Source organism: Solea solea, chromosome 11 (assembly GCF_958295425.1).
Source record: "Solea solea chromosome 11, fSolSol10.1, whole genome shotgun sequence".
Classification (NCBI taxonomy): domain Eukaryota; kingdom Metazoa; phylum Chordata; class Actinopteri; order Pleuronectiformes; family Soleidae; genus Solea; species Solea solea.
Window position 1 is genome coordinate 20314375 of NC_081144.1, and position 24547 is coordinate 20338921.

Here is a 24547-nt window from a genome sequence, read left to right on the forward strand (position 1 = left end):
GAATGGCTCCAGTGGCTCCACGACCATCATATGGAGGATAAAATAATAGACAAAGAATAGACCACATAAACTTTGGTAAAATTACTTCCAGCTGCTCAAACATGAAATGTTTTTGGGGGTTTTTACATCTACTAGTGACCTCTCTTGCGTTTCAGTGACTTCATATTGAGGTTGTGAGGATGTTAGACGTGTCCCCTCACTGTGAAAGCCCCTTCCACGTCCCTTTGTGTGTGTGTTAACAATGGCTTATTTTTAACCTGCTGGCCTCTTAAAACGTGCAGAGGGGAATGAAGGCAGGAAGTGGTTGCAGGATGACGGAGGAAGATAATAACCGTCCTCCTCAACCTCCATCCTTCCTCCGTCTTCCTTCGCATACACACACACACACACACACACACACACACACACACACATATTCTTAAGGTTTAACTTGCTTCGTCTGTGGATTTTCTGGATCTCCTGTTGGAATACAAATAAATGGAAGTAGCATGTGAGCAGATGCACATGAGTATTGGGCAGCACACACACACAGACACACACACCTTTCCCTGCTTCATAGACAGATACAACAGAGAGCTCTGACAGTTTGACCTATGAGACCATGTCGGTGTCAGTGCTGAAGCTATTGAAGTCATGACTGAGAGACAAAGAAGGAATGATATAGCTGAATTAGGGCTGGGCCATATAACTTTCTCCAATTGTAATACAACAGGGGTTCAATATTGATATCATGTTAATAAGACACATGCAATCACTTTGAATATTTTACCCCTAAACCATTATTTATTGTCTTCTGTCCATAAAATAAAATAAAATAATTATCAACATGGATTTTTTTTTTAAATGTGTAAATGTGTGAAAATAAATAACATCTAATTAATTATTTTGTATACTTATTTGGAACTCTTTAGTGCCCCTATTTAATGTTTGATTTAATTTAAAATTCAATAACCTGTTAACAATAGACAATAATTTTTACATTGTTTAACTATGCCAACTATAAGCTATCTCTCTCTTTACACAAGTTACATTTTAGTCTATTTTGATATTTTTGTTCATTTTCTAATCCCCACTGTTGTCTTTTTAAGCAAAAATATAAAAAACTGTTGTGGTTTTTCCTTTCCAAATGTCAATATTTGATGGTTTATAGCAGCAAGTCTTCTTTGATAGTAAACTCTTGGTCTTTGAAGTGAATTATTAGATCTAGCTATAAACCTTCTGTTGGTCTGCAGATGATTGAAATTGAATTTATTGCACTCACACGTGACCATGTGATAGTTACCACCTATTGGTGATATTTTCCCAGTCCAGCAAAGAGACAAAAGGTTAAGCCACTGCTTCTAATTCTTGGCCAGCTCTGGAGTAATTGGCTGTGTGTTCTGCTCCCTCTGCTTCGCTCGAGTGTTGTGTTTGTGGTATTTTATCTTATCTCTGGCAAACATTCCTATCTCAAGGCACAACGCTCTGTGATTGTTCATTTGGAACATGTGTGTTTAAGTCTCTTAAATGCAAATGACTGATAAAATAACATTTTGTCTTTTGCAGCTGTCAGTTTTTTCTCATTGAAAGTTTTAGTTCTTTTGTTTTGTTCTCCTCTAAGCACATCTTATATCTGCTTATGTCTCTGTATGTTCTCAAATTCGTTATTACAGTTCTTCTTAGAATCCATTTAGTGCATTTCCCGAAAGCTAATATCAGCATAATGTGTTCCTGCTGAACAGATTAAAAGGTTGATTTAGAATCTTTGATTTAGCCGTCTTTTACATTTATGCTGCTCATATCTCAAACAATATTAGTCTCTGGGGTCACAGCAATATCCTGTTTTACATCACAGCAGCATCTGTAGTCCATTTCTTTGGGGGCAAGGGCCAATAAACCGAAATCGGGGGCAGCAAAACAGCAATGTTTGGATTTCTCATCATCTCATCCACATGGCAGATGATCCCATGGGAGCTTTATGACTCACTGTGAGGTTAAAGGATGTGGGGTGCTGCCATTCTTGAAAGGAACTGGGATAAAGACGACCAGAGGGCTTGTTTGTGTTAGAAGCTGACATCCATTCTTAGACAGCTAACAATCAGACAAGAGGAACTCCATTACTGTTATATGTGCAAGGACAACAGGGACCAGAGCAATGAGGCTTTACAGCCTGAATCATAGTTTCCACATCTGCATCCGCACAGAGGTCCACTATGGTCTGCGTGGTATGAATGTGGTCATCTACCCATGCCTGCAGTGGTCCATGTGAGCCCTTTGCAGATTAGCCAGATTAGCTACATACAGTATCATATGTGTAGACTTCATGTTTGCCATGATAATAATAATATGAGGAAAAGAAATGTGACACCATGAACCAAAAGAAGAGTACCAACTGGACTGCAAAGTGTTGTGCTACAAGGGAACATGCACCCTGAACATGCACAAATGCGCAGACTGCGGACTCCAGACCTAAGACTTCACTGTGCTGCATCTCACATTCTGCTTTTCCCACCTACACATTCCACAAGAGTTGGATGGACTGTGGGAAACGACCATTCCCTGGAAGTTATCCAATTTAATTCTGGGAAATTTTGGATATGATAATTGATTAAGAGGGAGAAGCAGTGGGTGTTAAAAAAAAAGAAGGTGATGATATAAATTGACTTTTTTGGGGATTGTTGTTGTAACTCTACCTCAGAGCCAGGAAAGCCTTTTGTAAATTGTTGCCTGTAGCCAGGTGTGGTTAGTCTACTCTATGTCTGATTACGCCCTGGTTTGACAGAGATGAGTTATTGAGAAAGCTGCAGCTTCGATCTGATAAAATATAGTGTATGTTCGTAAGTCCCTGCCACTCATACACACTTACTGTATTTCCTCACTCCAGGGTCTTGGTCTTCCCACATGCTTGTTGGAAAACAAAAGGAGAAGTTGTAGCTCAAATGCTTTTTGCATTAATTCACGCTCTGCAGCAGCTGTTGAAATGTTTAAAATCCTAGAAGCCTTTTTTTCCCAAATGGCCTTTGTTGCACCTTATAAAAGATATTTATGACATGAATGTTTATGTGAACCTTCATTCTGTAAAAGGCTGTGCTAGACTCAATGAGTTATTCACTTTTTAGCCAGATTTTCCAGTGGCTGACACGTTTTACAAATTGCTGACAAAAGCCCCCAATCAGTATGGAATCTGCAGTCACCTTTATGTGAACTCCTCAAAAATGTGATTAGAGAGGCCGACCAATGTGTCGCGTCCAATCAAATCTGATCAAAGTTAGTAAAAACTCCAGTCTATTAGAAACCAGGATGGGGTGAAGGTAGTTGGGTACAGGAATACAATCCCAGTCAACCAATGAAAACAAGAAAGAGAGAGCACTACAAAGCATGTCACTACTCCAGTGTTGTTGTGATAATGACTGCAAGATTCACAACACGGCAAGTTATGGAGTGTGAATGTGCACTAAAACCTCCAGTTTGTGCTCGCAGAAATAAAGGTTCACTTTCTAAATTCCTCCAGAATGACATGACATTGATTCGTCCCGCAACCATAAGCACCATATGAATTCTTTAGTTGAAGAAATATGCGTTTACGTTCCGCATTTGAGCAATTCTACACTTATAGGTCAAGGTTTCTGAGGCCAAAACACTTTATATTCCTTTGTTCCTGAGGCCTGTACTACAAAACCAGATTAGTGAGGAAAACTCAGGTTTAACTCTGGGTTTTTGGGTGTACCATGATAATTCCCTTCAAAGTAAATTGCCACGGTTGCCAGTCACTTACAAGCTGCTCTGGTGCAGATTATCTGGTGCAGGATCTCTTAGGAGGGTCAGACTGTTGCTGGCAGTTGTAGCTGTCCTTCCTGCATTTGGCAGCCACGAGTGTTGATTTTAACCTTGATTAAACCTCTTCATATTTGTCAGCTACCAGTAGAAGTATGTTAGAGATTGGTGTTACATCCAGGCCTAAGGGAAAACCTGGTTGCAACATGAATAGAGACACTTCCTCTTTCCAACACCCAGTAAATCACCTGCAACACATTAAAGAAGCTATTGTAAAGGTTTATTGAAAACAAGTAGGAGATGTCTGCTAGCACGCTGCCTGTGAGGGGTTCAAGAGAAGTCCACTCTCACAGGGATGATCGGACCTCTTTCACACCTAGTAGTTCACTAGACTCGGTACAATTGGGGACTGGGTTCAGTTGGTGGTTGCAACATTCAGCCGGTCCGAGTGCTTCCACACTTTTGCACTTTAGTGAAACGAACCAAACCTTTTGAATAACGTGTTCCCCTCTTCAATGACAACTGTTTCTTCCACATTCATCAAATTCTATCGGTCTTGTTTTTTTTTACATCTTTTATTTTGTTTTATGCGAACATATGACACATATACGCTGCAACAATGGGCTCAGACATTTCTCCCAGCTATTGTTCTACACATGTGTATATTTTGGTTGTGTTTACCCACACTGCCTTGCGTTGTATCCACAATAACCAACCAACTTTCCAAGCAAACAAACTCAGATCCACCTTGACCCTCACACACAATCAGTCAATAATGCACACCTGCAACCCCTCACACTCACACATGCAGATAGAGACAGAGGGACAGAAACAATCTTGGGGTCATAACATTGGACATCAGAAAAACGTGAACAAATCTTTGGTTGACAGCTTAGTTTAGAAACCGTTTTGTCTAATTAGGGTCCATTATAAGTTCATATATGTATAATGAACTTTGGTGTGCAGACACCATCAATAAAGTAGCAGAAGACATTAAGTCTTCTTCCTCTATAAATAGACAGACATGTTTTTCCTTTGTTAACCGTGTCCAAATTGCTATTCCTTGCTGACCTGAATGCCCCATCACTGAAAGCAGTTTTTTAATGTCTATACAGCTTGGCAGCTTTTTTCATCAATGTGTGTTTTCTTCCAAAAGCAATAGAGCAGTTCCATCACCTTGATTACTGTGTGTGCGCGCTGCGAGGTGTGTGATTCATGCATACAAAAGACGCCAATTCATTACAAACATCACTTACCTTGAGCACCTTGGTTGCCAGGAGACACTGCTGTCATCTGATGAGGGTTTTTTTAAGCTTGCTACGGATGATTTTGTAATGAAGCTGCCAGTAGCATTATTGTGTGTTCTTTTGTGTTAGTATGAGTCTCCTTCATTTGCTAGATTAAGCGTTGTTTCTACAGCTGGTAACAGACAAGAAAACCGTGCATTCCAGTTCAGACCACCGAACTATTAAGCCAGAGAAAGAAATCAGCCTTTTAAGGAATAGTGCTGAGCTTTTTGGAAGATTTCCCAACACAATCAGTAACCATGCCTTTTTTGTAGATCATTGGTTGTGGTGCTTTTATATATTCATGGTGAGAAATGTAGGGAATGTATACAGGTTTTGTTTCTGTTTGCGGTTTACATGCATGGATGGATATTTTATTGTTATTGTCAACGCACACCATGGAAATATTTAACAGTAGTAACGTCGCACTTAAGCAGTGGTTATCCAACTTATTGATATAACCAGGCTGGTATATGCAGAAACAGGGCAAATAGTCCAAGTTTGGGTTTAAAGCCCCTTTTCCACCTATGGTCCCACAAACAAGGGACCGGGGACTCGTAAAGCAGTTGTTTTCAGTGTAACTGAATCATTAGAATCAGTTAATTAAGTATTTGTTCAGTACTTCCTTCATGACTAGAGCACAGACTCCGTCTGACACAGTCACTGGACTGAAATACAGCGGCAGATCGCGATCTGCAGGGCTGTCGCTAAATACTGTAACGGGTCAGGGAGGACCCAAATGCAGCAGACGTAGGCAGACAGACAGTCGGTAATGACTTTTATTCTTCACCTTTGCAATGGACAGTTCAAAGCACAATTGTATAAACTTGCTTCGTGGGGTGCAGCCGGTGATCCCTGTGGCTGAAGCAACAAACAGACTCTGAGGAGATAGCAGGAAATGGACCTGAGGCAGAGCTGTTCCGTCACAGCAAGCAGACCGAAGACAGGCAGAATCCGCAGTCAGGGACGGAAGGCTGGGTCAATCACAGAACAGACACAGAGCAGACAGGTCGGGGACAGGCAGGGTCGAAACCGGGGAATCAGTCCAAAAAACGCTAGAGAAACTAGCGCAAACGACATAGAACAATCTGGCAGTGACTGCATGGTGGAGAGGAGTATATATAGTGGGCTGATTAGTGATCAGGGGAAGCTGCTTTGAACAGGTGGGTGGAGTTGAGCTGATGAGGAGAGAGTGGCTGGTAGGTGATGAGAAGGAGGGAGAGACAAATACACCAGACTCCTGTTAAATATTGAGATTTTAGACATTTCCTTGGTAATTGTTGGAAATAATTGTTGGTATAACATGAGTAATAACTCATGTTTTTAGGATTGTTAAGTCTTAGCCGGATGTCTTGCTCATGCCTCTTCCTGTGATGCCACTCAGTGCCAGCAGTCTGGCGACGTCACGCATAGTATGGCCTCAGCTCGCTTGGAACCTTGCCAGAGCAGGTACTACTAAAAGTACCTCATACCAGGTACTGTCGCTAGGAAAAGGGAAAAAAAGTCTATGCACAGGGGAAATGAGCAGTAATCATGGTAAAACTGCACATCAGGGAAAGGAAATGCAAACTCAAACAGTCATGACGTCACACGTAAGAATCTGAACATTTGTTTTGAAGCCTTTAGAATCATGTTGACCTTTTGCAACTGGAAGTTCAGAGGCCTCACCTGTAACTAGGCTCCTATAAGAAAATACTAACTGTCAATCACAGTGATGTCCACTCAAAATTGATACAACGTTCTAAGCTACAGATTGAGACCATTAACTCCTCAGGAAAATGCTTGCTGACGTTATAAATCATGGACTAGGACTTCCATTCTAAGTTCTTTTTACAACCAGTGTAACTGCCCCCCTGGTGGATATTCAATACTTCCTTCCTGTTTGGCTTCAGGAGGAACCTGGAAGACGACACCCATTTTTTTTACATATAGTAAAAGGGCCATTCACTGACACTGCTGAGTTTGTATTCTCAAACTCAAGCTGCAAGTCGGCTCACTTTCAGAAGCTGCACAGTTCATACTTCCCAGAGGGGTGTGAAGCCATTTTCATAAAGTGTTTCCCCTCCATCCAAGCATGGATATTGACTCACATTCTCAAAAACATCCATTATACCGAACACTTGAATACTTTGTGAGTAATAGTGTGGCAGCAGTGCAGGACTGACTTCAATGAACTGCAGTGCACAACAACATTGTGGCTCATTAATCTGTTTAAATCGACAAAACACAATATACTTCCCATCATGCGGTTATGAGAAGGCACTTGCAAAACCGGTTTATGAAAACACTCAGCTACATTAACTGTTTCACCAATTGTATATTATATTAGAAAGAAGGAAACAACTTCCAACAAGGATCAATTTTGGTGTTTTTTTTGTCGTCATCTTTTCCACAACTGAGCTGACAAACAAGGCAATCTCTATAAATGTAATGAAAGCCAGAGTGGCTTGGAAGCACAGGGGACACACACTCACAATCTCAACGTGTGACAGACAGATAAATGTTGATAGATGACAGTGTAGGAAGAGAACAAACAGAACCAAGAGTGTGAATGAGAGGGTGTGTACTTGTTTGACACAATTTTGAACTCCATATTTCCTCCATGTCCACATGAGAGGAGAAAGATTTAAAGACCCATGAAAATCACCTTGGGTGTTGAAATAAATTATTTCTAAAAACCCAATAGTAGAAGTACAAGTTTATCAAATAGTATGTCGGGTAAGAAGTCCAACGTTTGGAAACATGGTAATGTTATTCAGTTGAAGTTTATAGAAGAATTGAAGATAAATTCCTAAAATAAATTCATAAAATGTTGCCATGCCATGCTGTGTTTTTTTTTACCTGACACTTTCAGAATCAAGTGTACAGAATAAGAATGAGTTACTTAGTTATTTAATTCCCGGTTCTGTGCCCACACCATTGTAGAATTCATTGTTAAGAAACGTTGTATCCTAGCTCGTTGATCTGACATTTGCGGTGGCGTCATGGGTGTGCTGCTGTGTTTGCTTGTAAAATTAATAATTCAAAAGCTCTTGTTAAAAGTTAGTATGCTGTTCTAATCTATTTCAATTCAACGAAGATGTTCAGATCCTCTTTGCTGATTTTTCACAGACATTACTGCGCTGCACAGGTTCAAATATGCAAGGCTTGATTTCAAGGTTTTGTATATACTGTATCTGTATATGATACTTTTGCTGTTCATTTCATTTCTGTCTCATTAGTTTCACATGAAGTCAGTTGTACATATAATAATGTTAAATGTTTATCTGAGGACATGTTTATCTGCTATTTGAGTGTGCAAAATACCATGTAGAGCATTTTTAATCAACTGGTATTTGTAATAATAGCTCGCCCGAGATACGTTTTTGGTACAATTGCTAATTTTGGTGTGAAAGAGGCTTATGGTGCACCTTTTCGATGTGGACATGGAAGATTCAGTTGCAATGCAGTAACAGTACATAATTGATTCCATGTAACACTGCCGGTTGATTTTCTAGTTGTTAGAAGCAGCAGCACGACTGCAGATGTGTGTGATTTGTTTCATCTCTAAAGGAGGAGTCTGGGGAAATCATGTTTATCTGATTGCTTGTACAGATTTTAAATTAGGTGTGTGTTTTGAGGGTACAATTGAATAATTGAATCATGAGACCAGTGAAGCACCAACATTTCGTTCGTGTTAAGTCTTGTTTATGTCTGGTGCTCTGAATCACCCCGGTGAATAATTAGAGGTGATGACCCTGGAGAAAATCCGGGACAAAAGGATTGTGATGAAGGAAACGACAAAAGCAATGGCCTTTTAGTTTGTATTGTTACCAAAAAGCAAAAGGAGCCAACACACTTGGCTGCAGTTGACAGATAGATTGTACGCAGTGTTCATTGGTGACAATGGCCAACGTCGAGTTCTGCCAAGGTATTCTAATGCAAGATTGTGTGTGTCCTTGGGTTTTCAATATCATGGCTATGTAACAATGTATTGGTAGACACAACTGTGTACATAACAGATAGAACAACATTCATTGTTTGGTGCCTAATGAATGGAGATGTAATTACAAATGAATGTGTGTTTTGAATGTCTCTGTGTGCAGTTGTCCATCATTTATAGAAGGGGTTTCCCACCTTTTTTACTACGCAGGCGGGAAAAGCAGTCATCAAATTTGCAGCAGTCCGCAGTGGGTGGGTGATAGAAATAAATAGATAAATCAGGCTTGACGGATGCACACAACACATGAATAGCAATACAGCAATCTCTCTCACACACACACACACAGAAATCAGCGCAGTTATGTTAAAAGAGCTGTTGCATTGTAAAGCAGCTTGCACTCTGCCCTGTCTCCCTCTTTGAGACTAACACAGCTTCAATAAATCCAACTGTCCTTGTCCTCGTCGTCTTCTGCTTATCTAGGCCCGGGTCACGGGCGCAGCAGCCTTAGCAATGAAGCCCTGACAGCCCTTTCCCAAAGCCACTTCCGCTAGCTCCTCTGCGGGGATCACAAGGCTTAAACCAGCCAAGAGATATAATCTCTCCAGCATGGCCCTGAGGTCTCTTCCCTGAAAGACATGCCTGAAACACCTCCAGGAGGCATCCTAACCAAATGCCCGAACCACCTCAGCTGGGTCGTCTTGTGGAGGAGCCGTGGCTCTACTCCGAGCCACTCACCCTGTCTTTAAAGGCCTGTACATACTCCACAAGAACAGGGGAATTAGTTTGTTCTATCTAGGTGGCATGAACAACAACAAAGTTAGTTCTGGCCAGGACATTTCATACTTCACGGGAAACTCGAGTGCAGAACTTCGGGCAAGTTTCTACTTTTCTACACGAACCACTTCAACCATAGTTGTCGGACACCACACGGGAAGAAAGTTCTGCGCGGGTGATGTGTCGAGAACAAGCTGTGAGAACTCCTAAACCAGAGCTGCGAGAACCCTGCAGAGGAAACTCATTTCAGCCGCCTGTATATTGTCTTATTCTTTTGGTTATTACCCAAAACTCGTGATCAATCGAGAGCTTCGCCTTCCGGCTTAGCTCCCTCATCACCACAACAGACTGCATCACTGCTGACGCTGCCCCCCGATCCAATGCCCCGATCCTGCCTCAAGTGTATGAGTTTAAGTAAATCCAATTAACTTTATCCATAAAACATTCATATTGAAATACCCTCCATGTTATCGTCTGAATTATAACTTGACTTACTCTTGGTGTAAAAAAACAGCGGGAGATGACAATATTCAATTATATTCCCATTCAGCCAGTTCTCTTCCAGAGGAGAGCAGGGACACAAAGTTCATTCCGTAAGCAGCTGAATTAACAGATATGTATTGATGCACGTGTTGTTATTACTCGCACTTGCTGTGAGGAAGCCACAGGACTGGGAGTGTTTGGTCTGGACAGAGTGATGCTGAATTATAAGTCCTTTCCTCCTCTTTACAATGACACATTTTGGCAACAAACCAGCTGTTTTTCCTTTGTTTTTCTTTCCATTTTAACTGCACGGTGCATTTAAGGCAGATATAGGGTTGCAGTAAGAGCTGCTCACAGTCACAGTGGTCCTCATTTATCAAACATGTGCACCAAAAAAGCAGGTGTATGCTCATTTCCATGCAAAGATCAGCATTTATCATTATGGATGTTGTGCGGTCAAATCTCACGCCAGCTCAGACCAGTTGTACACAAGTTTGATAAATGAGGACCAGTGAGACTGTGGTATATTTAAACCTTTAAGGAAATTCATTTGCTAATTACATTTTAAATGAATAGAAATCCCCCTGTGATATGTTATTAAAGGAAAGTGAAGGTTCTAGTGAAATCCAAACTTTCAGTCCAAAGAAAAAGATGTCAGATATTAGCTGTGGCAGGCTGCTCAGGGACAAAGACAATTCATTTCAAATATCTTTGTTTTTGTTTTACATTGCATGTGACTGCTAAATCATACAGCTGTACTGTCTGTTGATTTCAGTCTGTTGACAAATTGCTTCTTGGCACGGAGTTAAACAAGAAGATACAATACGACGTTCATGTCTGACCATTAAATATAAAGCTGTAGCGAGAGACTGATACCTGGGATTACAGCTCGTCTGACACTACAAGATAACAAACCTTCACAAAAGCGGAGGTTTACAGGGGTATTCACAATACTCTTCACAGATTAAATCAAACAAAACCCACAACATGCTGAAAATGTCTGATTTGCCTTTCCATCATCAAAGCATGTGTCACTGCAAACAGTTAGTGAAAGGTGGTATTTTGCCTCCAATGTTTAAATAATCACCTTTGTGTCTGGGAGTGAATCAGGAGAGTTTACTTCCCTACACTCTGACACTGAACATTATGCACTAAATGAAGCATAAAATGCTCACCCCAGCGTGATTAATCACAAAGCTGTCTCCGTGTTAAATCTGGACTTCTTACCTCCATAACTTGGACATGAAACTGCTGTGCTGTGCATTTCTTTCTGCATGTGAATAAGTAGAGCAGGTACAATGAGCTTTTTTTGTATAATTTAAGACACTGTATCCAGAAAACCCCTCACGCCCCTGACACACAGTGTTTTCTACATTTCTTCTTCCTTTATATGCCCATCTCTCTTCCCTGTTCTGTTATCCAAAGTGTTTTCACTACTGTGGCCTCACTGAAGAGCTTCCTGACATCCGTTTCAACCGTAACCTATTTTGCTGCTAAAGGTTTAGCCACTTTCTATTTCATATTTCCTGTTTTAAATTCCACTTCTCTCCGCTGTTATCCCTAAGGCTAAATTACATCTATTTTTGGACAGCCCACAAATCCAAAATATATGATTTTCTTATACTGCACTATAAAAATAAATTTAAAAAAAAACTATATCTATGTGTCGGATTTTTCATTCAATTCTAAATTTCACGTCTGAAATTAGCGTCATAAAAGACACAGGACAGTTTCCTTCCTCATCAATAAAGGAAATGATCTATTCCTTTATTTAATTATTAATATATTATTGCCACTGTAACCTCTTTCTCTCTTATGTATCATTGTATGTATCTATCACCCATTGTTTGGCTCATTAAATAGGAAACACTGACAGGAACTTGCTCCCCTTTTTTGCCCCAAAATAATAAAAATAAATATGCATTTGTTTCTCTGACCCTTAGTGGACGTCGAAGAGGAATGACCACTGGAGCGTGCACTTCCTGTCCAGATAGATGAGAAAACATACATACTGTAAATAAACATGCAAAGCCGTGGAATCGCACACGTACATTGTGCAAATTGCAACTTCAATAGTTTATATGCAGAATATTACACTTTAAATAACTGGAGGTTAAGGAGGTTTCTTAAGCTTTTTCTTTATGTGTATATAAAAAATGCATAAAATTCTTTTTTTTATTTTCAGAGACATGTGGAGGACTCTAACAATATCACTGATAGTTGCACTGGTGCTGGGCCCAGAGGTGAGTACAACTGATTGATCATCCTTCTTCTACTTCTTCTTCTAACACATGCATTTTTAGAAGTACTGTCTAATGTAAAGATTAAACAAAACTACGTCAAAACCTGTGTGTGTAAATTTTGCAGTGTTAAATATGCAGTGTCAAAGTTAAATGACTCTTTCAGAGTTACTACAACAACAGATTGAGTAGAATGCCCGTAAGGAAAGAGTTCATTTAACACCAATTCTGAAGGACCAAATACATTTGGACACAGTGTTAAATTAACTCTTTAAGGGTTAATTTAACAGTGAAGTCACACCTCTGTTGTGTAGAAGGATGGGACCACATTCACTTGGAGGCATGGAGAATGTGTATAAAACAAAGAGATACAATTAAAAGTAATGACAAGTAAGTAACAAGAAAGTCACTGGGGAGACACACTCTTATAGACAAGGACACCCACAAAAGAGGACATAGAGGAACCATGACTGAATCAAATGTCTGTGTAGTAAAACAGTGGACAGCTGTTTTACTACACTATACATAAAAATAGTTCAAATATATGACTGAAATGACCAATGCTGTTACTGCTTGTAGATTAAATGTGTATTTTTATACGCAGGTGTCCCAGGCGGAGGATGTGGGCTCTGTGGTGGTGGTTGAAAAAGAAGTGCACGGGCAGCAGGAGAATTTCAGCGACATATCCACAGTGCTAGGAACGACCCGACACCAGATTCTGGCCGCTCAGTTCGAGTGTTACCTGAAGATAATCTCGGATCCACCGCGGACAGATGAAGGTGGGAAGTGTGTTTTGGTTATAAACAAATCATAGTCTGTAATGTCTCCTGAATGGTCTTTTTTTAGGGTAGGGTTTATTTTTGTTCCAGTAGTGCATAGAACATTTCTGTATTCCCGTAACACTCGATAAAATGTAGTGCATCAGTGAGATCCTGATTTCTATAATAATAAAATCCTAATAAAAGTTTTCTAATGGCAGGAATACGAGTCACTGCATGAGACACATGGTCTAAAAGGCTTATTCCTCTTCTCTTTAATTAATCATGGGTGATGTTTTTCCGTAACATGAAATAAACCAAGTATATTTACACCATATATAATAAACCAACCAGTGTTTATAGTCTACTGGGATTTGCAGAAATGCAGGCTTATATTCAGGACAGGGTTGTCATTAGTTTATAATCACCTGAAAACTAAAACTAGGGTTTTAATACTTTAATGGGACATTTTAAATAACACATGTGATGATAACTCTTTTTTAATAGCAGCAGATTTAGATATATGAAGTGCTGGTTGTGCTGTGTATTAACAAAGAGTGAAAGAGAGATGGAGAAGGAGAGAGGGAGGAAGTGAGTGTGAAAGAAAGGAAACATGCCCTTTGTCTCTTTACCACTACTTCACTTGCTCAGTACTCAGTAGCTGCCTTTGAAATGTTATTTTGTGCTCCATTTCCCAACATGCCACTGTGCAGCCTGGTACCGCCAGGCTTCCGTCTATTGTTGACGGCCGAGCCGCAGTAAGGGCACGTGGTTTATGTAGGTGTAACGCCGTTTATGTTAAGTAGATAGTCTATGACTCATTCAGTCTGGCAGTTTATTAAAAATCTAAAACAAGTGCCTACCTTTATGATTCTCAGTTGATGTGGGCCGCCGACAGCACAGACTCATTAAACAACGCGCACTGTTAAAATGTCATAAGTCCTTACAGCCATGTTGTGGTTAGTTTGTTTCTTTAAAAAACAAAATAACATTTAAAGCAAGGTTTCTCAGTCCACTGCCCTGTATGTTTTTAGAGGTGTCTCTGCTCCAACACAGCTGATTCAAATGAACAGCTCGTTATCAGGTTTTTGCAGAGCTTGATAACGAGCTGATTTGAATCAGGTGTGTTGGAGCAGGGAAACTTCTAGAACATGCAGGACTGTGGCTCCACAGGAGCAAGGCTGAGTTAGCCTGCTTTAAAGCCTTATACACAGCACTTTGTTTTCTTTATAACAATAAAAGGCAGGTTAACCCTTAGAACACAGAGCATTTTGGCTGCTTTTTAAACATACAGTATATACAGAGGGTATTATATCCTTTTTTCAGCACAACTTAGGTAATTTGATGAAAAAAATCACCAAGTATATAAACACACCTGAGCAAAAAGTACTCAAAATGTTTATAATCGGATTGAATTCGAGAAATTTCAAATATGTCACAGTTCAAAGTTCACTTGGGTCGGTTTATTTATTTTTTAAATCAACAAAACAAAACGAAAAATGGTCTATTTTGTGACTGCACAATTATTGCTACTAAAAATGTGACATAAAATGAATCATAACTTGATTCAACAACACATAAGAAGACAAAAAGAACGCTCAAAATGACCCAACCCCCATTCTTAATAGAAGAGCACAGAGGAAAGGAAGTTGATGATAATATTAAACTAGGGTATTTTACATCATGCTGTACCTTTATCACAATCCATCGTCATCACTCTCTCCTCAACCCCAACCTCATCATACAGAGTCACACAAACACAAAAACAATAATCTAGAAATACATAAAGGCACATGGAGTAAAAATAGTGACAATAATCAATAGAAAATAAATGGATACATCACTAAATAATGTGTTGCATAAAGACATACAACAACTAAATATGTACTCATAAACATACTGAATACTGAAATCACAGTCAACAGTATAATAAAGGCAGTGGCAGTTACAGTCAGCTATTTTGCATGTTTCACAGTTCTGTTTACAGAAGGTTTAGGCTTGTCATGTCTAATAAAAGGAGACTGGGTTTTGTCTTGTTCTTTTTTATTATGCTGACACTGGAATTGATGCAGCCATAGGTTAAAGAAAAAGACATTATAAGTCCAGCTTTTGCTTCAGATATTAGTTTATACTTCTGCTATTGTAGACATACACTGGTTAAACATTTTTCATACAGAGGATTTATTTCTATCCAGTTCTGTGTGATGTCCTTTGTGATTTCTTTTGATTAAAAAAAGAAGATCAGGGTGTTGATCATGGGGTGTTGTCGCCTCAGTTCCTCAGCAGAGAGCAGCACATCCCACGCAAACACAGAAAAATGGACACGACAGGGCTAGTTGCGTTACCTGGGCAAACGTCACTGTGAAATTAATGGGTTATAATTATGCCGTATAATTACACAGATTTCATAATGAACAGTTCTTGTTTGTGCCATTGTTGTTGCAAACGGACAATGTATGACTAACCATCTTGCCAAATTTAAATGATTAAATAAGTCACCAAGTGTTTAAATATTTGGTTTCAAATCATGTACTGTAAAATTCAGCAACAATCTGTCCTTTGTAATGCTGGGGGCGTGTCCACTGGAGGAGGCACACACACACAAACTTGTTTTTATGTCTTAGTGAGGATATAAATCTTAACCATTACAACAAGGTGCCTTACAATAACCCTTAACCAAGTCTTAGCCCTGAAAAGGCCCTTTAAAGTTAAGGCCAAATCTACCCACAAGGTCAAAATGTCCTCACAAAGATATAAATGCATGTACAGACACACACGTTTGTGCAGTATTCATAGTAATTGACATAATGCATTCCTTTACCCTAATCTTAACCATCTAAGGGGTGACAGAAGTTTTTTGGGTCCTCACAAAGATACCTATACAAGAACACACACACACACATGCTTTAGCGCAGACCAAAGCAGCAGAACACGGCTGTCCGTCAGTGTTTGTACCGAGAATAAACACAAACGCTCCAGTATCAAACCACTTGTTTAACAAGCACGTAGACAGTGACATTTTCACCATTTTGGTCGCAGTTCAAGGACATCATGTACACAAACACAGAGCCGCAGTCCTCCAAACTCTCTCCCTCTCTCTTCCTCTTTTTCTATCAGTGGCACCTGCAGCTTCACAGCAGGAGTCTTCTCATCTTCCTGTTCTTCTTCTCTGTTTCAATTCAATTCAATAAATGGTCAGAACTTTCCTGTGTATTTTTGGCATTGAGGCTACAGTACCTCAGCTCACTAGCAAACCAAAGGCAGTAGAGGAGGAGCAGTGTTTTCATATCGTAACAGTGTCAGGGGAGGAGTCATGTTTTTAGACACGCCTTAAAAATCCTTAACAGAAGACTTGAGAGAAACCGTTGTGACTCTTTGTCAGATCTTTATGCTACAGTTGTGATATTCAATATTAAATTATAGCTTGTTTAATTAAAGTTGTCCCCATGTTATTATTTACTTAATTTGCTATATGTGCATTCAGTTTGCATCATTATTCTGTTTTTTTGTTTCAAACTATACATCATATAGTATCCAAACAAACGCTTTTACTTTGAAAGTCTATGAAATATCATCATACTTTTAGTGATTGCAGTGTCATGATTGAATATCATGATGTTATTTCAAAGTCAAGTTGCCCACCCACTACTGATTAGCTGTTTTTAGACTGGCCCCCTCTTGACCAGACTAGATGCTCACTGGCCCCCAGGTGCTTTGAGTGTGAGACCCCTGCTTTACACACACGTTAAGCTCTGTAAGTCCATGTTGCTGCTTCCTGCAGGTACATACTGTAACCGTACGTGGGACGGCTGGCTGTGCTGGGGGGATTCAGGTCCAGGGACTGCCATGCAGATGTGTCCTGCATACTTTCATGACTTTGACCCAGCTGGTGAGGCCTTCACACACACACACACACACACACATGCAGAACCACATACAGTCCAGATGTGAAGTGTTTGGTTAGTGGCATATTATTTTGTTTCTTCAGCACTTTTTGAGATAAAGTATATGACAGGGTTTACATCAGTGTAGTGTGTAATGTTGTGTAAGATATTTTCTTTTAAAAACATGGCGCCTAAAGTTTTGGGACTGAAGAGGATGTTTCTCTCAACCATGAAAAACCCTCTATTTCTTGAATTTAAGCACCTATTTCTATATTAAAGGTACAGTGTGTAAAAAAAGAAGAAAATGACTGAAAGTGGAAATAAAATAATCATACTTAATGTTTTGTGTGTACACATCCCTTGACTGTGTGAATTGTTGTTTTTCATTTCTCATGATTGAGTGTTTTATATTTACAGTATATAAGGGGGCGGGTCAGCTTTGCCGAGGCCACCATTGTCACATTTCCACTACATGGTCCTAGCTCACCTTGCCTCTACACGGTTTGGTTGTGTTTTCATTACAGTATAATATCTCCTCAACGTGGGCGGAGTCATCACTGCACGGCTGCATGAAACTGCTGTGACTTTGTTTTGCACGTGACACACACACACACACAAACGAGTGACTAGTGACTTGTAAAGCAGTTGTTTTCAGTGTAACTGAATCATGTCATGGCCACACGGTGGTGTAGTGGTTAGCACACTCGCCTTGCAGCGAGAAGACCCGGGTTCGAGCCCCGGTTGGAACAAGGGCCTTTCTGCATGGAGTTTGCATGTTCTCCCCGTGTGTGCGTGGGTTCTCTCCGGGTTCTCCGGCTTCCTCCCACAGTCCAAAAACATGCAATGTGGGGATAGGTAAATTGGACACTCCAAATTGACCATAGGAGTGAGTGTGAGAGTGAATGGTTGTTTGTCTCTATCTGTGTGTGGCCCTGCGATGGACTGGCGAACTGTCCAGGGTGTACCCCGCCTTTCGCCTGATGTAAGGCGGCACCCCCCGCGACCCTCTGGCAGAGGATAAAGCGGTAGATGATGACTGACTGACTGAATCATGTCACTAAATACACCAGACTCCTCTGTTAAATACTGAGATTTTAGACATTTCCCTGGTAGTTGTTGGAGATTAACCCACGTTTTGTAGGATTGTTAAGTCTTTTTAACTGTTCTACAGTTCGGCATTGTTCGGTTTGAATCTTGTATCTGACGATGTCACGCATAGTATCAGCTCAGCTCGCTTGGAACCTCGCCAGAACAGGTACTAAAAAAAGTACCAGGGACCAGGTACTATCACTAGTGGAAAGGCAAAAGGCATGCCGCGCTAATGGAAAAGGGATACATGTTGGACCACCATGTTTTTACAACAGCTCACAAGGGACAAAGTAAACATCTTTTGAGTTTTGATGCTAACTGAAACCTACATAGATTCTTCAACACACCTGGAAGGGAAAGGTGATTTGACGGATATTCAGGGGCAACATGTTACTTCACCAATACATTTTACACACTGTACCATTAAAAAATAAAGTCCCAAACGTCCAAATATCAGAAAGTCTTAGAAAGAAGAAAGTCAACTCATCCAAAGTCCATAAATAAGAGCAGATTTCATTTACTGTGAGTTTTTAAATAGTCTTTTTTGCACCTGAGGTCACCGAAATCAAACAGCTATGAATATTTTCACAAGTTTTAATGCTGTATTCAACAGAGAAGGTTACCAAAGTGTGTAATCCTGATGGCCAGTGGTTCCATCATCCAGAGAGCAACAGAGTGTGGACCAACTACACCCAGTGTCAGGCCTACACCAAAGATAAACTCAAGGTAAAACACAATGGAGTGAGAGTTCTGTGTATGAAAATCAACAACTTTAGATTACTGCTGTTAAGTCCAGCACTTTTGCTTGAGTATTTTTTTGTTAACCGTGAAAGGGCGAAATGCAAAGTGCAACAGCGCACTTATGTATTGGCATGATGTGGAAATCTAAGCCGACCACAGGAAACAACACCAGAAGGGTGTTTAACAGATGTTGATATCTGATCTTCAGAAGTTACACGACACATGCTTGGATCTCATGCAGAAGAACATGACCCCGCCATTAAACTGCAGTCTACACTCAGTGAATCACACAGGAGAGCATAAACTACTGCAAACAACTCGCTCCATTATGTTTTTTATTATCTTCTTTTTAGATCTGATCAAATCCAACCAAGAATTAATACACCCTGATTTTTCTGTAACAGCCAGATCATGTTATGTTCTTGTCGTCTTTTAGTTGTCCATATTTTCTTTCTATACAACAGTTAGACATAATAAAGGAAAACTCATTTCTCCCTTCATCCTCATATTATATATCTAGAATCTACAGATCTAGATCTTTTAACAAAGTCAAAGAAATAGAAATTTCGCTTTAATGTATCTAAATACATAACCAGTCAGGAAACTCATAATTGTTCCCACATGTTCCTGTACGGAGGTTTCCTGATGTAAAGTGTGCTGTACAAGAGCGATGTAAACACTACTTTTACACCAACTGTTTTTAATGTAATCTCTATTTATCATGTAATTATATCGTTCTGTCTACAGTTTGCCATCAGTCTCTACTACCTGGCTATGGTGGGTCATGGTCTGTCTATTGTCTCGCTGATTATCTGTCTGATCATCTTCTCCTACTTCAAGTGAGTCTAATGACAGTTTTCTTGTGTCTGGTCTGATTGATCATGTGTTTTACCTTTTCTGTCATATTTGTTGCCTTTGGAGGGTCAGTGTGTGTCAAGGGTAACAGTTGCCATAAAAAGTACAGCACTATACTAGTACTATTTATTGCATTTATTGCAGTGTCATAGTTGTAGCCCGTTGTCTGGTACAAGTTTTTTATGTTTACACTACTTGGTCCTGGAAGATAGATAGATAGATAGATAGATAGATAGATAGATAGATAGATAGATAGATAGATAGATAGATAGATAGATAGATACTTTATTCATCTCACAGAGAAATTCACAGTTCAGCAGCTCCAGAATATAATGTTACAAGATAGAAAAATAAGAGGCATGCAAGTCTATGTACAGTCTAAATATGAACTGAAACATATGTATAAAAAGGAAAAAAGAAAAAATATATAAAAAATACAAAGACGTTAAAAAGAATGAGATGAACGTTGGTAGGACGAACGAAGGTATGTATACAATGTATACAGTATGTAATGGAATATTCATGTGAACATTTAAAAGCCAATAACTAATAAATGATTGCTTCTGTCTTTTAGGAGTCTGAGCTGCCAGAGAATCTCCCTCCACAAGAACATGTTCCTCTCCTTCATCTTTAACTCCATTGTCACAATAATGTGGCTCTCACTCACTGCCAATAACCAGACCATAAACGCCAGCGACCCGGTGAGCCGCTGCATCATATATATCATATCGTAAAGACACTAATGGATTACAGTTCACTATGTATTTATCTCACACACACATGGCTGTAACGACATAAAAAAAGAGTGGAAGTGGGAGTTCATTTCCATCACGACACATTTAAAGGTTTTACTGTTTCCTGTTCATCAGGTGGGCTGTAAAGTCCTGGCCGCGTTGATTCAATATGCATCCATTTCCAATTACTTCTGGATGCTGTGTGAAGGCATCTACCTCCACACGCTCATCATCGTGGCCGTGTTTGTCGGCGAGCAGCAGCTCTTCTGGTATTACGTCCTGGGATGGGGTGAGTGAGTCTGGAGACGTTTCACTGCCACGTTCCTGTGGTGTTTTAGTGTGAGATGCTTCCATCTTGTGGTCATGTCTGTGTAGTAATTCTTTCAAAATAAAATACACTTTTCTGCATTATCTTTCATTTTAATAGTAATTCTTTCAAAATAAAATACACATTTTTATGTTATCTTTCATTTCAGTAGTAATACTTTCAAAATAAAATTCACATTTTGTTATCTTTCATTTTAGAAGTAATTCTTTCAAAATAAAATACACATTTTATTTTATCTTTCATTTTAGTTGTAATTCTTTCAAAATAAAATACACATTTTTATGATACCTTTCCTTTTAGTAGTTATTCTTTCAAAATAAAATGCACATTTTAACGTTACCTTTCATTTTAGTAGAATTCTTTCAAAATAAAATAAAACATTTGTGTTACCTTTAAAGCTGCACAAAAGGCTGATGATTGCACGTGGGACAATTAACATTAGATATACAACACATCATTTACTGACGTACTGTAGACAAAAGTTTATTTGCTGTCAAAGCAGACATCATTTCTATCTCTCTCTTAGTCCACAGGGGGATGATAGAGGCTCCGCAGTGGAGCTTTATATAACGTAAACCATTTATGTCATTATGCTATATGGGTGTATAAATGCAGCTTCACAGGTAGCCTATATATTTTACTGTGCTGAAAGCATCCATTTTTCAACATCAAAACTATAATTGTGAAAGCTGTGTGTACTGTGTGCTACACAAGTGTTCTTTTCATGAGAAACTCTCATCCAGGCTTTCAGCTGCTCTGCCTGTGCAGCCATTTTCTGCCAGCACTTATGCTTTAGAAGTTGATTATCTTATGTCTCTTGAAAGCTCACATATTTTTATGACATTTTTTTGTTCGTAACCATCCTGTAATGAGCATGGCACGTCATCCCTTTATTTTTAACTCTCTTTCTCACTTTCAACTCTTTTCCCTTCATTGAATGAGCGTGAATACGATGTTAAATTACACCTTTAAGATGTTAACTCATCATGTTTGTGATGTAGCTGGAAATCTCAGGATATAATTCAGATTATTTTGTCTCTCTTCTTCCTCTCTCTCCGTCTTTTATCCCCAGGTTTCCCCATCGTTCCTGCAGCGACATATGCTGTGGCTCGCGGGTTATTCTATGACGACACGTAAGACGAGGCTCTGAGATAATTGTCCATGTTACACATGTTTACTCTCCTGAATCTCAAGAGTAGTTTCTCCTCGTTCTGCTTTCCTGTTGCTCTCTTCTCCTCTGTTTCCGGCTAATACCCCTGAGAGGTATTAGTATTGATTTGCCTCAGCAAGTGGAATTTCTGTGAGCTCTTTCTTTGCTGAGTCTTGTGCTACTGATGAGTGATACAAGCTTTCAACTAAGCCCCTGGGCCTTTTTTTTTTTTCACATCACCTTAGACACAGTCAGGACTTTCAGTTTGAGTTTAGAGCTGTTTGTGTGTGTGTGTGTGTGTGTGTGTGTGTGTGTTTTAGATGTTGGATCAGCTCACACACTCAGTTGCTCTACATCATCCATGGACCCATTCAAGCGGCACTGTTTGTGAGTAATGAATACGTCGTTTCCTTTTACTTGAAACTCCACCCTGCAGATGTAAGCACACAGTCAGTTTCTGTATGCAGTAAACAAACCTAAGAAGACTTAGTGTGTATGGCAGGGACAAATAATTGATAATAGCTCGCCGCTTAAAGCTCCAGTGTGTAACTTCTGTCACCAAAACACTGCTACTGTCACGATCCCAGACTTAACTCCAACCGAATCTACATCCATATTCCAACCATTCTCTTGAAACATGTGTTCCACTATCTCATTACCTCACAATGCTTCATAGAACTGGGGTTTAATTCCTTAACCTGAACTCCACTGCAATCTTGCTTTAGTGGCGTAGCCGTGATGTAAAGTGCATCACTCTGTCTACACCAAGGTGAAATTAGTTACTTTTAATTAGTTTTAAGATACAATAAGATAAGATATACTTTATTTTTCCCTCAAAGGGGAGATGAACTTGTTACAGCAGCAAAAAACATTTAAGACAGACATGTGCAGGCAGCAAAATTAGACAACACAAAACAAGCAAGGGTGTAAAGAAAGGTAAAACAGAAAAGTCTATGTGCATTATGTACCAAAAAAGTTCTGTACATTATATACAATGAATGAAGGCTAGATAACTGTTGCACGTTGCAGGTCGATGCATGAATAAATATAGTGAATATTGTATATACAGACTCAGTAAGAATATAACTACTTATAAATAATGTCTCTTTTCCCACCCACCGTCAATACACACAGGTGAACTTTTTATTTCTCCTGAACATCGTCCGAGTTCTGATCACCAAGCTGAAGGAGACCCACTGCGCCGAGTCCACGGCCTACATGAAGGCAGTGCGAGCCACCCTCATCCTCATCCCTCTTCTGGGAGTCCAGTTCATCCTTTGCCCCTGGATGCCCGAGGAACGCATCAGCCGTGCCATCTATGATTTTTTTCTAAATATCTTCAGCCATTTCCAGGTAACGTCCACCGCACACTGCACAGAAAGCCATTCAAACCATTATGTGACACAAACCCTTTAAATGTCAAACCCTTAAAATGTTCATTTTCTACTCCAATATATGATAGAACCACTTGTTCCTCTTTAATTTGAATCAGCAAGTGTTTGTGGATTTGTATCTTTGGTAAACTGGGTACCTCTCAAATTCACAGGAAACAGAAATAATCTCACTTACAGCTCTTTTTGTGTGAATAACTCATCTATTTTTCACCATTTTGCAGGGACTCCTGGTGGCAATTATCTTCTGTTTCTGCAATGCTGAGGTATGTTAAAAATATATTGCTATTCTAGTAGATGACGCGATTAACTGCTAGACATTGACATTGACCTCAGGTGCATCTGTTGTATGTAAAAGGTATTATACTGCATGGCTTGTCAGTCTAAATAGAGTTAAAAGTAGCATAAAGTAACATTTTTATGTCATGTGAAGACACTGATCTTGCATTTTGTCTTTTACTGAACTGATATTTCGGATGTCCAGGCGCAGGCAGCACTGCGGAGGAAGTGGACTCAGCTGAAGTTTGCCAGGAGCAAAATAGGCTGGGGAGAAGCACCCAACTCCAACAGCCACTTCAACTCCCACAATAACTCCTCCATCACCGAAACTAGCCGTGCCACCATCAGCTTTGAGCCGCCTGCTGCTGCTGCTGTGCCGGCTGAACAAAGGAAAAGCGGCTTCTCTCTGTCCAAGGTGCAGCAGAAAGTCAACGGGCAGAAAAAGAACAACAACACTTGCAGCAACGGGGAGTTGGAGATGCTCAACAAGCTGGAGACCACCGACATCTGACTGTACAAAGCACGGAGGTGACACAGAAAGACTGACTCTGTAGGTTGTTTGTTTTCAAAACTAAGGTTAACTGATCGGGCACTGTATGTATGTATGTATATAAGATCCTTAATATCTGAAGAGCACTTAAAAGGCATGTTGTGTTCACACACATTTTTAAAGCAGCTTTTTCAGTTTTTGGAAACTGAAGAGTAGACTCAATTATAATGTGCTGTTATCCTAATCCTTATGTAACAATGTGTTTCTTTAAGTCAATTTATCTATTTATGTTAGTGTTTGTGAAATCTGTTGCGTTTTGAAACCTCTGAACGCTTTATCTGTACATCAGACCAATGGATGCCATTGCCTAAGCATGTGATCACACACACA

The 24547-nt window shown here is 39.7% G+C and overlaps 1 protein-coding gene across 1 annotated transcript in view; it reads left to right on the forward strand.

Annotated features, from left to right (window-relative positions):
• calcrl2 (calcitonin receptor-like 2) overlaps positions 1 to 24547 on the forward strand; it is a 30115-nt gene extending 5568 nt beyond the window's left edge. The window contains exons 2-13 of the mRNA XM_058644286.1: positions 12404 to 12461; positions 13063 to 13237; positions 16998 to 17105; positions 18803 to 18915; positions 19678 to 19769; positions 20360 to 20486; positions 20655 to 20808; positions 21920 to 21980; positions 22318 to 22384; positions 23132 to 23350; positions 23613 to 23654; positions 23873 to 24547. Coding sequence (XP_058500269.1) covers positions 12404 to 12461; positions 13063 to 13237; positions 16998 to 17105; positions 18803 to 18915; positions 19678 to 19769; positions 20360 to 20486; positions 20655 to 20808; positions 21920 to 21980; positions 22318 to 22384; positions 23132 to 23350; positions 23613 to 23654; positions 23873 to 24178 — 1522 coding nt within the window. The 3' untranslated portion in view covers positions 24179 to 24547. The remainder of the gene's footprint in view (positions 1 to 12403; positions 12462 to 13062; positions 13238 to 16997; positions 17106 to 18802; positions 18916 to 19677; positions 19770 to 20359; positions 20487 to 20654; positions 20809 to 21919; positions 21981 to 22317; positions 22385 to 23131; positions 23351 to 23612; positions 23655 to 23872) is intronic.